The sequence below is a fragment of the Odocoileus virginianus genome, chromosome 11 (genome assembly GCF_023699985.2).
Source record: "Odocoileus virginianus isolate 20LAN1187 ecotype Illinois chromosome 11, Ovbor_1.2, whole genome shotgun sequence".
Taxonomy (NCBI): Eukaryota; Metazoa; Chordata; class Mammalia; order Artiodactyla; family Cervidae; genus Odocoileus; species Odocoileus virginianus.
In genome coordinates, this window is record NC_069684.1 from 974,436 (window position 1) to 987,705 (window position 13,270).

Below are 13,270 nucleotides of genomic sequence, written 5' to 3' on the forward strand. Positions count from 1 at the left end.
AGCCCAAAACTAACTGTTAGTGTAAATCAACTGCACTTCAATTAAAAAAAAACAAGATTCGTTATTTTCTGTCCACCATCCTATGTAACCCTAATTTTACGTGGGTATAGGCAACATAAATAACGGTTAAGAATACTGTATGGGCTCACATTAGCCTTCTCTACTTAGTAGTCAGGTGACCTTGAGAAGTTTACTTACCCTCTTTATGCTTCATCGTGTAAACTAAGGCCACAATTATCCCCATTTTAAAGTCAGGTTAATGGAATAAAACCTTGAAAACAGTCATGATCCTCAAGACAGGAAGCTCAAGGATAACATCTAGATAATGGAAAACATACCAGAGGTCAAATTGGATTTGAAGTCAATTTGGATTCCTGCGCCACGATCTTTTCACAAAATCTCTATTCTCTGCAAGTTTTCACTTCCTAACTAGCTAATACCAACCTTCAAAAACAAATTACCCTGGATCCTAATCCAAATTTTAAACCCTGTTCCCCTAAAAAAAAATTCTGAAGAGCAATTATCCTGAATATTCATTGGAAGGACTGATACTGAAGTTGAAACTCCCATACTTTGGCCACATGATGCAAAGAATTGACTCACTGGAAAAGACCCTGATGCTGGGAAAGACTGAAGGCAGGAGAAGGGGACGACAGAGGATGAGATGGCTGGATGGCATCAAGGACTTGGTGGACATGAGTCTGGGTAAGCTCCAGGAGTTCGTGATGGACAGGGAAGCGTGGCGTGCTGCCATCCACGGGTTGCAAAGAGTCAGGACACGACTGAACTGAACTGAATTATCTATTGCATACATAAGTCAAAGATATATTTTACATATGGAATACAGGAGAAGTCACAAGGTTATTAGAGAAAAAAAAGTAGTTACTAAAAATAAAGTAGTTATTTAAAAAAAAAGTAGTTATAGAGAGGAACTCAGAAGAATGGGCTGCCTTCTAGTGTAACTTTTAAAAACCCCAAACCCATACCATACACAAAACCCTGAAGCCAGCCTTCCACTGGAAAATCTGGTAGCTGTTCTCAATTTGTTCAAAATGCATCATAGTATTGGATGAGCGCCTGAGAGAAGAAAAAAGCTTGGAATATCTGGAATTTTCAAAAGGGGGTTACACTCCAAAAATTCTCTTTACAGACTCTGCTCATCTCCATGCCCTCACCTCCCTTCCTGCAAATAAAAAGATATCAAAGTACAAATCCTAAGAGATCCTTGCTCTCCTTGTCCAAGTTAAAGCCTGGCAAGGATGAGACGTTCCCATCTGGTTTAAATATCACCAAATGATGAGCTGGTACAACCACACAGAAAATTGGGAGGATCTTGCCTTAAAGACCTTGTAATTATGTGGTTTTGATAGGATTTGTTCTTCGTCTCTGGAGTTAGAGGAGTGGAGTAGATGGCCACATTCAGATGCCTGTGTGCCTCACAGGGACACACACCTAACAGAAGCCCCAGCCAAGTGCTGAAAACACATTCAGGTTTAAACTTAGTTCTCTAACACTACAATTTGATCAAGGTGTGAGGTGGCAAGAATTAATGTTAAGAATGCACAAAAGTCTGCCTAAGGCCACACGAGGAACACAGCTGGGAAGACAGAGCTCAGCCTAGCTACATGCTCTTAACTAAAATACTCAACATTCAAAGGTTGTAAAAGTTGGTATGTACACCACTGGACTGACATTTAGAAAACAGTGTTGATAATATATTTGAACAACAAAAGTGAGAAATCCAGATTTGTATGATTATATAGCAATTCTAATTAGCTTTATTTTTAAAAAGTTTGCTACTTGTCAGACCAAAATAAGCCTTCCCTCCCACCTGTTGTACCTGTCTCCCCACTTCACTAGTAAGACTCAATTCTACTAACCGTCCTGTCAGGAAAGCACTGGGACTATTTCAATTATGTTAGATGAAACAGAACGCTCTCCATCTACAGGGCTTCCGCAGCATCAGAGCCGTCCCAACACAAAGCTTTCCAAATACAAACTCCCCCCTGTATAACACACACATGCACTGCAAGCTTTCTCAGACACTTTCTAGCAGCTCTGCCTGGGAAAAAATAATAACTTCAGTTTTAAAGAATACTCAGGTACAGAAAAGTTTCACCTAAACCAACAGAAGAATTACACTCTGTATATTCTAGTTTTGATGCTGGGCTTTTGACTTTTTAAGTTTCACTTTTTAAAATCCCTTTGCTGTAAGGGAAAATAAGGGATACGCATTTGGCAATAACCCTTGTCTCTGTAAATCTGTCCCCAGACTCTTCTTAGCAGTTAGCAAACGTAAGCTTTGGAATTTAAGCTCCTTGCAAACCATCAATTAATTAGTCTGGACAGCGTCCCTAGGTCAGTTTCAGATCTTCTTATAGCAGGTAAGAAGGCATACATTGGGGAAAAATGACTTTGTCCAAGGTAATGATTGCATTAGATTCAAGGTTCTACTTACTCATTTTACAAAATCTAGAAACACTGACTCCTTCTTTTATATAACAGGAGAAAAAAAAAACCCACATACACTCTCCTTGATAAAAGTTTATTTTTATCCCTGCAAAGCATTTCTCAAATTCTACATCTGTTGTAAAATAACAGATCTCCAAGTGAAATGGAATCAACAAGTTAAAAAAAAGAAAAAGCCATTCATTATGTCTTCTGCCTAGGGATGTTTAATTTAGCGCCTGAAAAACGAAGGTATGATTTGGGGTGGTGGGGATAGGGCACGTACACTTTAAGGGGTTACTGATAGAAAACAGTTGTCAATGGCCTGACTTTTAAATGGCTCCTTTTAAACATTTGAGGCCACCTGAATGCTCATCAGCAATTGTGCTGAAACAGTAACTGCATCACTGAAGCTGGAAGTCGAATCACCATCTTCACAGGCAACTAAACCTAATGACATCTTGACCAGCAACACGTTAGACCCTTGCCTCTCATCTTCTTCAAACTCATTTTCCAGAAGGGACTTGGTTCTGCTTCTCAGTCACTCCCAACTCCCAGCTGCATTCTGTTGAGATGACATCTGTCCGATGGGAAGCCGGACCCAGACTGGGCAAGGGAACACGGGGCGCCACCTCCCGCCCCTGCCTCTGTGACCAGGAGCTCCCACAGACGCGGCACAAACACGTCACAAGTCAACAAGCCGCTGGAGAGACTGGGAGTCCAATCCCCATCCTGATGAGGCAGTGGCCCTCTCCCCCTGACCTCATTCCTAATGGCCTGAGTCTCACTCGCCCTAAGAGCTAAACCAAGCTCTTCTCTCCACCTGAGGCCACCAGTTTGCTCTCAATCCAATGCTGCTACTCTGCCTTCTGCTCTTACACCCAGGAAAACACATAAAGGGACTATGTTGTGTATGCTTATTTTCATAACTTAAAAAATTTCATCTATACTCTGGAAATGAAGACTCTAGCAAAGTTAACTAGTCCTAAGTTCAGAAAGACAACTTAAATGATTAAAAACAATGAAACAGATGAACAGATGGGATGACTCTAGGCCACATCTAAAGGTGTACGGCAATGATGCTTTAAGTAGAGTGATCGATAATTAAAAGTTTGAATTTTTTTTTAAGACAAGAACGCATTTAGTCAAATTTGTCCATCTTACAATTATGGAACTTAAGTGTTCTAGTGACCCAGAGATGACTTTACCCCACTAGTCTTCATAAACTTGGAGGTCGAAAAAGCAAAGTCATCACTGAACTCATCTAATAGTTAATAACAGAAAAAGGAGCATTTTTAGAAGAATTTTCTGAAGTGTACAAAGGTGTCATCTCATTTTTCTCTTTGTTAATCCCATGCTAGGACACAGCAGTTAATAAATACTCAGGAAATCCTTGTTAAGCTGCATACAATTCTCATGTCTTAGACAAGTTTCTTGCAACTCAGATTTTAAAATCCAGTTACTAGTGTCTCAAACGCTAAGTAATCTAAAGTAAATGAGTGGCCCAATGATATGGCAGGATCCACTCCAAAGGAACTTATTGGTGTGCTTCTGATGACTCCTCTTTAAGGGGCCCAAACTTAAGACATTTCTGAAAGTACAGTCAGTCCTTTAGTTCTCAACACGTATTCCACATAATTTAAAACAAACAAACAAACAAAAAGGAGGCTACAACGGTCTCCTAGCTCATAAAACAGGTATATCAGCATAATTTCCAAAGAATATATAATTCTCTTGGAAAGGAAAAATCAGACCACTAGCTCAATGCAAGGACTGTACAATGGGGAAAGCAAGGTCTTTCTCAGTTACTGGTTTTTAAACCCAAAGATGGCCTCTGCCAAGATATATACAAGTAGACTTCATGGAACCTAAATCCAGGAACCTAGTTAATTAGCACTTTCATTTTGGGGCATGAGCTGTCCCTCTATCCTTTTCTATAGCCAAACTTTAACGTGGTCCAATTAGAACAACAATGAGAGGAGGTTACAAAAGCCTACAAAAAGCTCCTATTTTGCAGCACATAAACCAGATTCCTTTTTTTTTTTTTAACTGAATAGTTCACAATGATATTTTTGCCTTTCTAAAAGAAAACTCTCTCACTGGCAGATTACTGTATGCCTACATTAAAGTATCTTAAATATCCTGGACTTTGTTACTGTCTCCCAAACTAAACAAGTAAATGAGTTGACTACTGATCTATCAACCAGAAATAAAGAAAATTAAGTACCTTAGAGACAAAAAATGAAATTGACAGTTGATCATTTTCTCTAATTTTCCTTATAGCTGTCTCTCAATAATGAACTCAATCCTCCAGTTTTAAATCGCAACAATTAACACTCTTCAAAGGCAATTCTCTCTTCATTCTGCTCTTTAAAAAAGGTTTAGACTGAATGTCTAAAAACAAATCCTATAACCACAGGAAGGGAAACTTTTCCACTGGGAGCAGGGACATAAATCTTTAGCTGCTTCATACGTTTGTAATATCACTCACATTCCATTCTATGAGTCTATTAATCTGTTGATTGGTTAAGAGTTAGTTAGATGGATATCTGAGGATCTGGGTGTGACCAATTTACCACTGGCAAAGTCAAATTTAGCTAAACACCCATCCACAGACTACAACAAATGAAGTTTGCTTTTAAGGCAGACACATTCACAAACTAAAACTGTAGGACTTATTAACTCAGCCTCCCATCAAGTGAGAAAAAAAAGATCTTTAGAGAGGTACAGTTCTAACTCTGTCTTTAAAAGTGGTCACAATCTGGTTCAGGCTTTCTTCTGGGAGGGGGGTGATGAACAAGCTCTAACAACCGATGACGGTTATAAGAACTCCATGAAAATACTAAAAACTACTGAATTGCAGTTTGAACTGAAGAACTGTATAGTGTGTGTGCATTTGTATATAAACAAAACTGTGTGGTTTTTTTTTTATTGTAAATTCTTCCTTTGCTCAAGGATATTTCTATTGATAAGCTTTTCCCCCAAATGTTAAAAGGTTTAAGGCGGCAAAGAAACAGAGAGAAAAATTTCAGGACACCAAAGAAACTGGGAAAACAACAAAGAGGATGAGGGCAAAATCAAGCAAACCCAACATTAGGGAGAATGAAGGTCAGGAATGAGAGTAGAAAAGCTATCACTCAAACCTCCCCCACACAAACAGGTATACTTAAGTTCCTCCATGTTCCTCAGGGCAGAAGCAACAGGCACAAAGACACCGACTGTATTGAAACACTTGAAAGTTTTACACTCTGGCTATAATGTCAAAGGGATCAAACTAATGACCACGAGAAGTTAAAGTTGAAAAATGTGTCTACTGTGCCATTTGGGGTTTGACTTAAATCTCTGACTTCTGGATACCACCAGAGAAGAAATTTGTGGAATCTGCCTAGCTATGGCCAAATGATGTATGTTTGAGAATAACAGAGTAGCTTACTGAAGACATCAAACATCGTCCAATCAAGCTCAGGAGACTCAGAAATCCTCTGACCAGCCAACTATTTTTTGCCTAATAATTACACCCCTAAAATTAATCATCTCCAAATACCAGAAAGTGACATGGAAAACACAATTTTTCCTTAAAAAGAAATCTAAGTACATCAAGGAGGAAATGAAAATTTGCATTTTAAGAGTAATAAAACAAAAAGTCAGATTACTTGTAAATTGAAGAAAAGTCCAGGAAGCCAGACACTTATGTAATTTGAAAAAAGGTTTACTTCCATCTTTAAACTGTATCTCAGTATTTGAGTAATGTCTTTTTGATTTATTACCTTTTGTCACATTTATCTTACTATATTTCAAACAAATTTCTGTGAACCTCAAATTTTCAATAGCCAGGTAGTTTAGGACCATCACTGAGAAGCAGCTATAAACTGAAGCTACCTTAAGTACCATTAATTAAAGATGCAAAGGTTAAGGACAAAAAGAAATAAATACTTTGTAATTCTTCCCCTTACTTTGAAAAGTAAAATACCAATAAACCCAATCCCCATTTTAACAGTCACTTGTATTCCAAAAACTTAGTTGTCATAATCATCTAGAAACACAGGCATTATACAGCTATCACCATGGAAAACATTTCCTATCTCTTGGTTTGTTGTTGGTTTATTTCAACTATACGAAACCACTTGTTCACAGAAAACGGTTTCTAAAACAACCATTGCTTACATCCTCATCTCTTAATAATCCTTTGTTCCAACAAGACCCTTCAAGAGCTACAACTTCTGGAAAGGTTTCTCTCTTTTGTGGTTGTATCAACAATAAATACTCCCAAACTCTTTCCAATTGGCACAGGAGTTTCTTAAACAAAGGAGGAAGCAAGCCTCCTCCACACAAAGGAGATCTCCAGAACACAGCACTAGTTATGTTTGTGGAGTGTTTATTTGTGCCTCTTTAACACCCTTTCTCGGGCTGTGGTATGTACCTCTCTCAATACAAAATGGTGGCCATCATGTCTGTCAGACATTCAGAATGGGGAAAGACAGAAAGATCACACGTTTTGTAGGACTTACAATTAATATTCTGGCCAAGATAAGGAAACGAGTAGCCAAACCTAAGCAGAGCAACACTACCTATTTAGGAAAAGAGCCCTCCAAAAGGCACGGGATAAGAGAGTGGATAAAGGGTTTACCCCAGCCCTAGTTGCACCACAATACCAACATGGAGGACAACTCACTCCCAGGAAGCGACGGCACACATTTGGGCTACCGAGAACTTACTCAAGTTGCCTAGTTTCAGGAGAGATCCCCACTGAGGCAAACGCACTCTTCACATTCAGGGTCCCTAACGCACGACACAAAGCTCCACGGCTACCAGTCCGCGCCCGCCCTTCTCTTCCAGAACTAAGCCCTGGGCCCCGATCCCCGCACAACTTCTGCAGGCCTCTGGCTCCAACCGACGCGCACTTCCCCTCAGCAACGGCAAGCAACCGTGTCCACTTCTGGAGAGAGAGGCATCGATTTCCAAACATCTCCCCCACACTAGCGGACCAGCTATTTTCGGAGATAGGAATTTCATCTCCGTTTCTAACTAGTCCAAGAAAAACTCCAGTGTATCCAGTCCGCGTTCCGACCCGGGGGGCGGGGGCGTCGGGGTCTCCCCCGACACGGCCCCCCGGACGCAGCGGCTAAGCGCGAACCCCGCAACTCCAACGTCACCACAAAGAGCGAACCCCGGGGCGAGGGGCGGGGGGGGCTTCCTCCGAGGGGGCGGGGGGGGAGCGGCTCCTCAAATTGTCCAGAGGCAGTTAAACCTCCGGCCAACGGTCCCGGGGCGTCCAACCGCCGTCAGGCCGCCCCGGCCTCCGCGGGCCCCAAAGGTGGGCGCAGCCCCGGGTCCGGGAGCGGGCGGCTGGGGGCGGGGGGGAAGGGGGGGGGAAGGGGCCGCGACCGTTGCGGCCGTTGGGGACGGTCTCGGGAACACCCCCCTCACGCCCGCCTGGGTCGGGGGCTGCACGGCGGCCTCCGCTCAGGGTCGCGACGCGGGCCGGCCTCGGCCCTCGGGGCTGACACCGCCCTCCGCGGACGGTTCTCTGGCCGGGGGCTCAGCCGGCCGGGGGTCGCGGAGAGCCTTAGGGCGGCCGCCCCCGGAAGCCCACGCTCACGCCCCCTCGGCCCGGCCCGCGGTCCCCCCGCACGGCGCCGCCGCCCCGCCTCGCCCCCGACCCCGGGGACCTGCCGGGGGTCCGGAGCGGGGCGGGGGGCCGGGGCCCGAGGGTGGGGCGCCAGGTGAGGCCGCCCGGACCGCCGCCGCCTCCACACAAAGGACCAGGGGCTCCGCCGCCATATTGAAAACTTTCCTCCTCGCGACAACTCGCGGGGCGCGCACCCCGCAACCCCGGCGCCCCGCACCCGCGATCCCGCCCCCGGGGGCCTCCGCGCCCGACCGCCCGGCCGCCCTCGGCCCCCGCGGCTCCGGCGCATGGCCGCGACCCCGGTGCCGGTGCCCCCACCTCTCCGTCCGGATCCGAACCCCGGCCCGGCCGCGCTCCGTCCGCCGCCCCCGCGCCCCGGCCCGGCCTCCCGGCCCCCCGCCGGCCGCGCGCCCCGCTCGAGACTCACCGGCGGCGGCCGCACCTTGCAGATCCCGGTCTGCTCGGCTATGGGCCGTATCTTGTGGATGAAGGCGAAGGGGTCGGCGAACTCCTCCCAGCTGGGCTCGAAGACCGGGCACTCAGGCGGCGGCAGGAACTCCCCCAGCGGGCCGGGGCCGCCGAGGGCCGGCACGGGGCGCGGGCCGGGGGCCTCCATTCTCGCGGCGCCGCGGACGCGGCTGGGTGGCCGGCCTCGGCCTCCTCCGACACCTCGGCCTTCCTCCTCCTCCTCCTCCTCCTCCGACTCAGATCCGGCTGCTCAGACTCCGACTCCGACACCGACCGACGACGTAGTGCCGCGACAGCCACGCCGTGCGCCTCCGCCGCCACGGCGAGGAAAAGGAGTCCCACCCCACCCCCACCCCCACCCAGCCCGCGCCGAGCGCCCGCCCCCGGGCCGGGTGGAACGGCCCCCGGGAACGGATCGCGGCCTTACGGCCCAGCCCAGCCGGCCTCCACTGACCGTTGACTGCGTGCCAGAGCCCCCTCCCTCCCTCAGGAAGTTATGGGTCTGGGGGAGAGGCTGGGCTCACGGGTGGACCCCCAGTCCCACCCCTCCCTGCCCTGCCTAATGGGAGGCGCCCTGGTGGAAGTCCGCGGACATTTGGTCAGACCCCCGGGGGCGTGGGGTGTCGGGGCCGGAGGCGGCTTTTCCAGGTAGAGGGGACAGCTCGAACGTCACCACAGCCTAGAGGTGAGAAAACAACAGGAGTATAAGAAACTAGCACTCTGTACTAGGCCTTGTGCACGTGCTTTCATGATGAATTTTTAATATATACAACCACCCTACGAGGCAGGTACTCGTTTCAGTTTAAACATAAACCCAGCGAGGCTCAAGTTGATCAGGCCATTTGCCCAAGTTGCATATAGGCCAACAAGTGGTGGAGACAGCACCTAACCGGAAGGTAGGGTGTTGCAGGGAACAGTGCTCCTCGAGCAACAAGGCGGCGGGTGTGGACAGTGTATGTCAGCTGCTTGCATCTGCGCTTCATCCCGCGCCAGAGTCCCAGCTACTGTCACCACTTTGCAGAGCAGACAGTAAAGGCACAAAGAAGTTCAGTAACTTTAAGAAATAAGAACATTTTTGACACATTTGGAGGGGTGGGGAGGGTAATGTCCTGCCCCAGAGAAGGGAAGAGAGGGAACTCAAAAAGTAGAACTTCAACCCTAAAAAGACCTCTTTCCTCTATAAAGGAGCCAAACCCACGAAGGACTGTTCGCCAGGGCCTCCTTGGTAGGTAGGTCTCAACAGAGTCCTAGTCCTGCTGTTAGATTCACCTAAGGAAGAGTCTCTTATCCTTGAGGATCCTTCCTCTAAAAGGCCATGGAGGGGAGAAGCCTCCTCTTCAGAAAGCTCTGAAGTAAACCCAAAGGTCCTTGGATAAGGCAGATTCGTTCCTTGCTGTATAGGGCTTAAGGATCTTGCTAAGCCAGGGCGACGGAGGCTGAAGCCAAGGGTAGCTGGCACCCTATTAAGTCGTCAGTGTACAGAGGATGTGAGATTGCAGGTTAGAATGTGCTCATGTGTCCACAGACTCTAGCTGGGGGTGTAGAGGAATCTGTTGCAGAAAGTTTTAACTTAGCTGAATATTTGAAATTTTTCACAATAAAATGTTGGGGAGAATAGTCCTCCTTTTGCTCTTTGCCTTGGGCTCTAGAGGGTCTTGCTGGGGTGGATTTCCTGTCATGTGCTCTCTCCCGGGAGCAGCGTTAAGACTATTATCACACTGAACACTGGCATCGTCCACGCCAGGTAGGCAAAACTCTGAGGCGAACTCCAGGCACGTACGGATTGCGGCCGAGAAGCAGGACAGCGCGCCCGTCCCCATCTACCCTCGGGCCGCCCCCTCACCGCGGCTTCCCTGCCCCGCGTCCGCCACTTCCGGTAGAGCCCAGAGCCACGGGGTTCCGTGGCCCGTAGACAGGGCAGCGGCAGCCCCTCCCCGCGGACGCGCCTTGCAGCTGAGGGAGGGTCGACGGCGGGGCCTCGAAAGGAGCTGGGAGGGGCCGCTCGGCCCGCGGGGACGCGAAGGCGCTCCCGGCCCTTTATGATGCGTGTTTACATGCGCGGAGGGATCCTGCCAGCTGACAGCCGCGCCGCGCCGCGCCGGCCCTTCTTTTTTTAAAGAGCCCGGCCGCGGACGCTGATTGGCCGACCGGCGCGGGCGCTGATTGGCCGGACGGCGCGGCGCTCGGGGGCGGGACGCGCGCCGCATTGTCTGCTCCGGGGCGGCTGGGTGCCTGGAGGCCGTGCTCGCTCCCGGGCGGAGGTCCGGCTCTCGGGGCCGAGGGCGCCGAGGTGGGGGCGGACCGGCGTCGTGTCCCGAGCCGGGGTCGGTGAGGGGCAGCCCCGGCGGCCGGAGCGGAGCCGAGCCCCATCCGGGTGCCACGTCTCCAGTAACCCCTCCTCACCCGGGACGACACCCCGCCCCGCGGGGCTCAAGTCTCCGGCCGCGGCATCTGTGCCTCCCTGGAGCCGAGCACACGGCCTTGGGGTCTCTGTCCTTCCCCCGCCGCTCAGCTTGCGGGCCTACCCCGGCCCGCCCGGTACCACCCCCGGCCCGGCCGGTCCCTCCCCGGCCCGCGCCCCGGCTCAGTAGCCCACGCCCCGGGCCAGCCGCCCGGTGTCGGGGCGCACCGCGTTCCTTCCGGAAGCCGCGCTGCACACTCGCAACCCAGGGCACGACGTGGGCCCGCACCCACCCCCGGCTGGGCTCCGGGAGCGGGGAGGCCGGCTCCCGGGCTGGGGCGGCCGGCGCGGCACGTAGCGCACGTGGAGGGCCGCTCCTGCCCGCCGCCGCCTCCCCCGGCTTCCGGGGCGCGCGGTGCGCCTGCCCTCGGCGCGGCGTCCCTTCCACTCCACTCGTCCCTCCCCAGTCCCGGTGGGCCTCCTCTCTGCCCTCCTTTCCTGATTTCCCCGATGCACAGGCCTCTTCGCGACCTGCTCACAGTCTAGCTCGGCTCCTCCCTGTGGTTCGCTGTCGTCATCCCCCACCCCTCTGGGGGCCCTGGAATGTTGGGTGTCGAATGTCCCGCGTGGAGGCAAACCCACAGACCCCGACACCTCAAGCTGAGGTGCCGCCTCGGTGGCCTCCGTGTTTTACTTTGTGTACTCTCACGACGTGTCTCTGTTCCTGCACCTTTAACTCGGTGTTTGTCCTTTTCCACCTCCGTCCCTGCCCTCTCACCCTGGAAGGGAGGGAGCCAAGGCCTCCAGCCCCTTGCAGAAGGGGAGGGGAAATGGCCTTTATGGTGGTCCGTGGCTCCGTCTGGCCGAGGATGGGGTTTTGGACCGGACAAGGAGGTGAACCTGGCTCCCAGGGGAGGCAGGAAGATGTCGCACCACAGAGCCCACCTACTGGGCTGAGCCCTGGTCATTACCCCTGCTCCGCTGCCCGCCTCGGTGCCGCCGGAAGTCTCTTGGGTGGGACTTGTGCGCTCCGGGTCCCGCCCCACCCCCCGCCACGGGCCCGTCCTTGTAGGTCCACTCCCACCGTGACATGGGGCTCAGCCCTGGGCAGCTGGGTCTGGGTCCTAGGGAGGCACCTGATAACTAAATACCTTTCCCTCCTGCCCATTCCTTCTTCCTGTCCGGTCGTGGGACCCCTTCAGCCCGGAGGGACCTGGGGTCAGGACTTGGAGTCACCTGGCTGCATGGGCCCCTCCCCAGGGCGCCCCCTCCCGAGGCGTGGGGAGGGGCGGGGCGGGGCGGCGTCCTCACCCCTAGGCTGTTTCCTCCCATTCAGGTTGGACCGCTTTGGAGGTTCTGGGCTCTGCTGGGAAAAGCTGAAGAGGCAGAGAGAAAAGCACAGGTCCCTGTTCACCCCGCGGCCGCTGCCGTCACCCTAAGAAAGGGACTGGGAGCCCTCAGGTGGTCGGAGTCTTTGGAATCCTCTGAATCCAGGGTGAAAGTCTTGCAACAGGAATAAAACTTTACGTCAGAGCTTCCCGGAGCCCTCCCGAATCCACCACGCTCATTTGAAATCCAGAGCTCAACCATATCCTGTCACATGTCCAGCACAGGGTCTGACAGTCCTGACGCCAGCCCTTCTCCCCTCCCCTGGCAGGGGGCACTTGGAGACACTGCGGAACCAGAAACCAGATCAACCGGTGGCTGGAGTGATCCATAGTCTGTTGGACACACCAGGCCTGTGAGGTAGATGGGTTGTTGTTCAGTTGCCAAGTCCTGTAAGGCTCTTTTGCAACCCCATGGACCGTAGCCCACCAGGCTCCTCTGTCCTTGGGATTTCCCAGGCACGAATACTGGAGTGGGTTGCCATTCTCTTCTCCAGAGGATCGCTTCAACTCAGGGATCAAACCTGGGTCTCCTGCTTGGCAGGTGAACTCTTCACCAGTGAGCCACGAGGGAAGCTGAAGTGTAGCAGATGGGTGACGTTAATAAACAACAAAAAGCCATCTCCTGGAGAAACTGAGGCTCAGAACAACTTAGCCAAAGTCACACGGTGGTAACAGAACTCAGGCTGGAATGGTAACCCTGGACCCTGTGATCGTCCCTAAACACCACGATGAGGAGTGAGGACATGGAAACCCCATCTCAGATCTGACCACCAGCTGGCCCTTCAGCTGCCAGCACGCGTCCATTCTCTCCGCTTTAAGCCCCGATGGTCTCACATGCTCTGGACTGTCGTCTATAGTACCTCTGCTTACATCCTGATGGTTTCGCCAACAGTGCTCACCCTTACACAGTGTGGTTGAGACTCCTGCGTAGGCTTT

At 51.0% G+C, this 13,270-nt stretch overlaps 1 protein-coding gene across 2 annotated transcripts in view; it reads right to left on the reverse strand.

The window, feature by feature from the left end:
- The window catches only part of KDM5B (lysine demethylase 5B), a 69,256-nt gene extending 60,436 nt beyond the window's left edge, over positions 1 to 8,820 (reverse strand). Inside the window, exon 1 of one of the 2 annotated variants that reach the window (XM_070473803.1) lies at positions 8,505 to 8,820. In XM_070473803.1, the coding sequence (XP_070329904.1) occupies positions 8,505 to 8,693 (189 nt within the window). In that variant the 5' untranslated portion in view covers positions 8,694 to 8,820. The remainder of the gene's footprint in view (positions 1 to 8,504) is intronic. The other variant, XM_070473802.1, reaches the window with a different exon arrangement.
- Between the last annotated feature and the right edge of the window lie 4,450 nt (positions 8,821 to 13,270).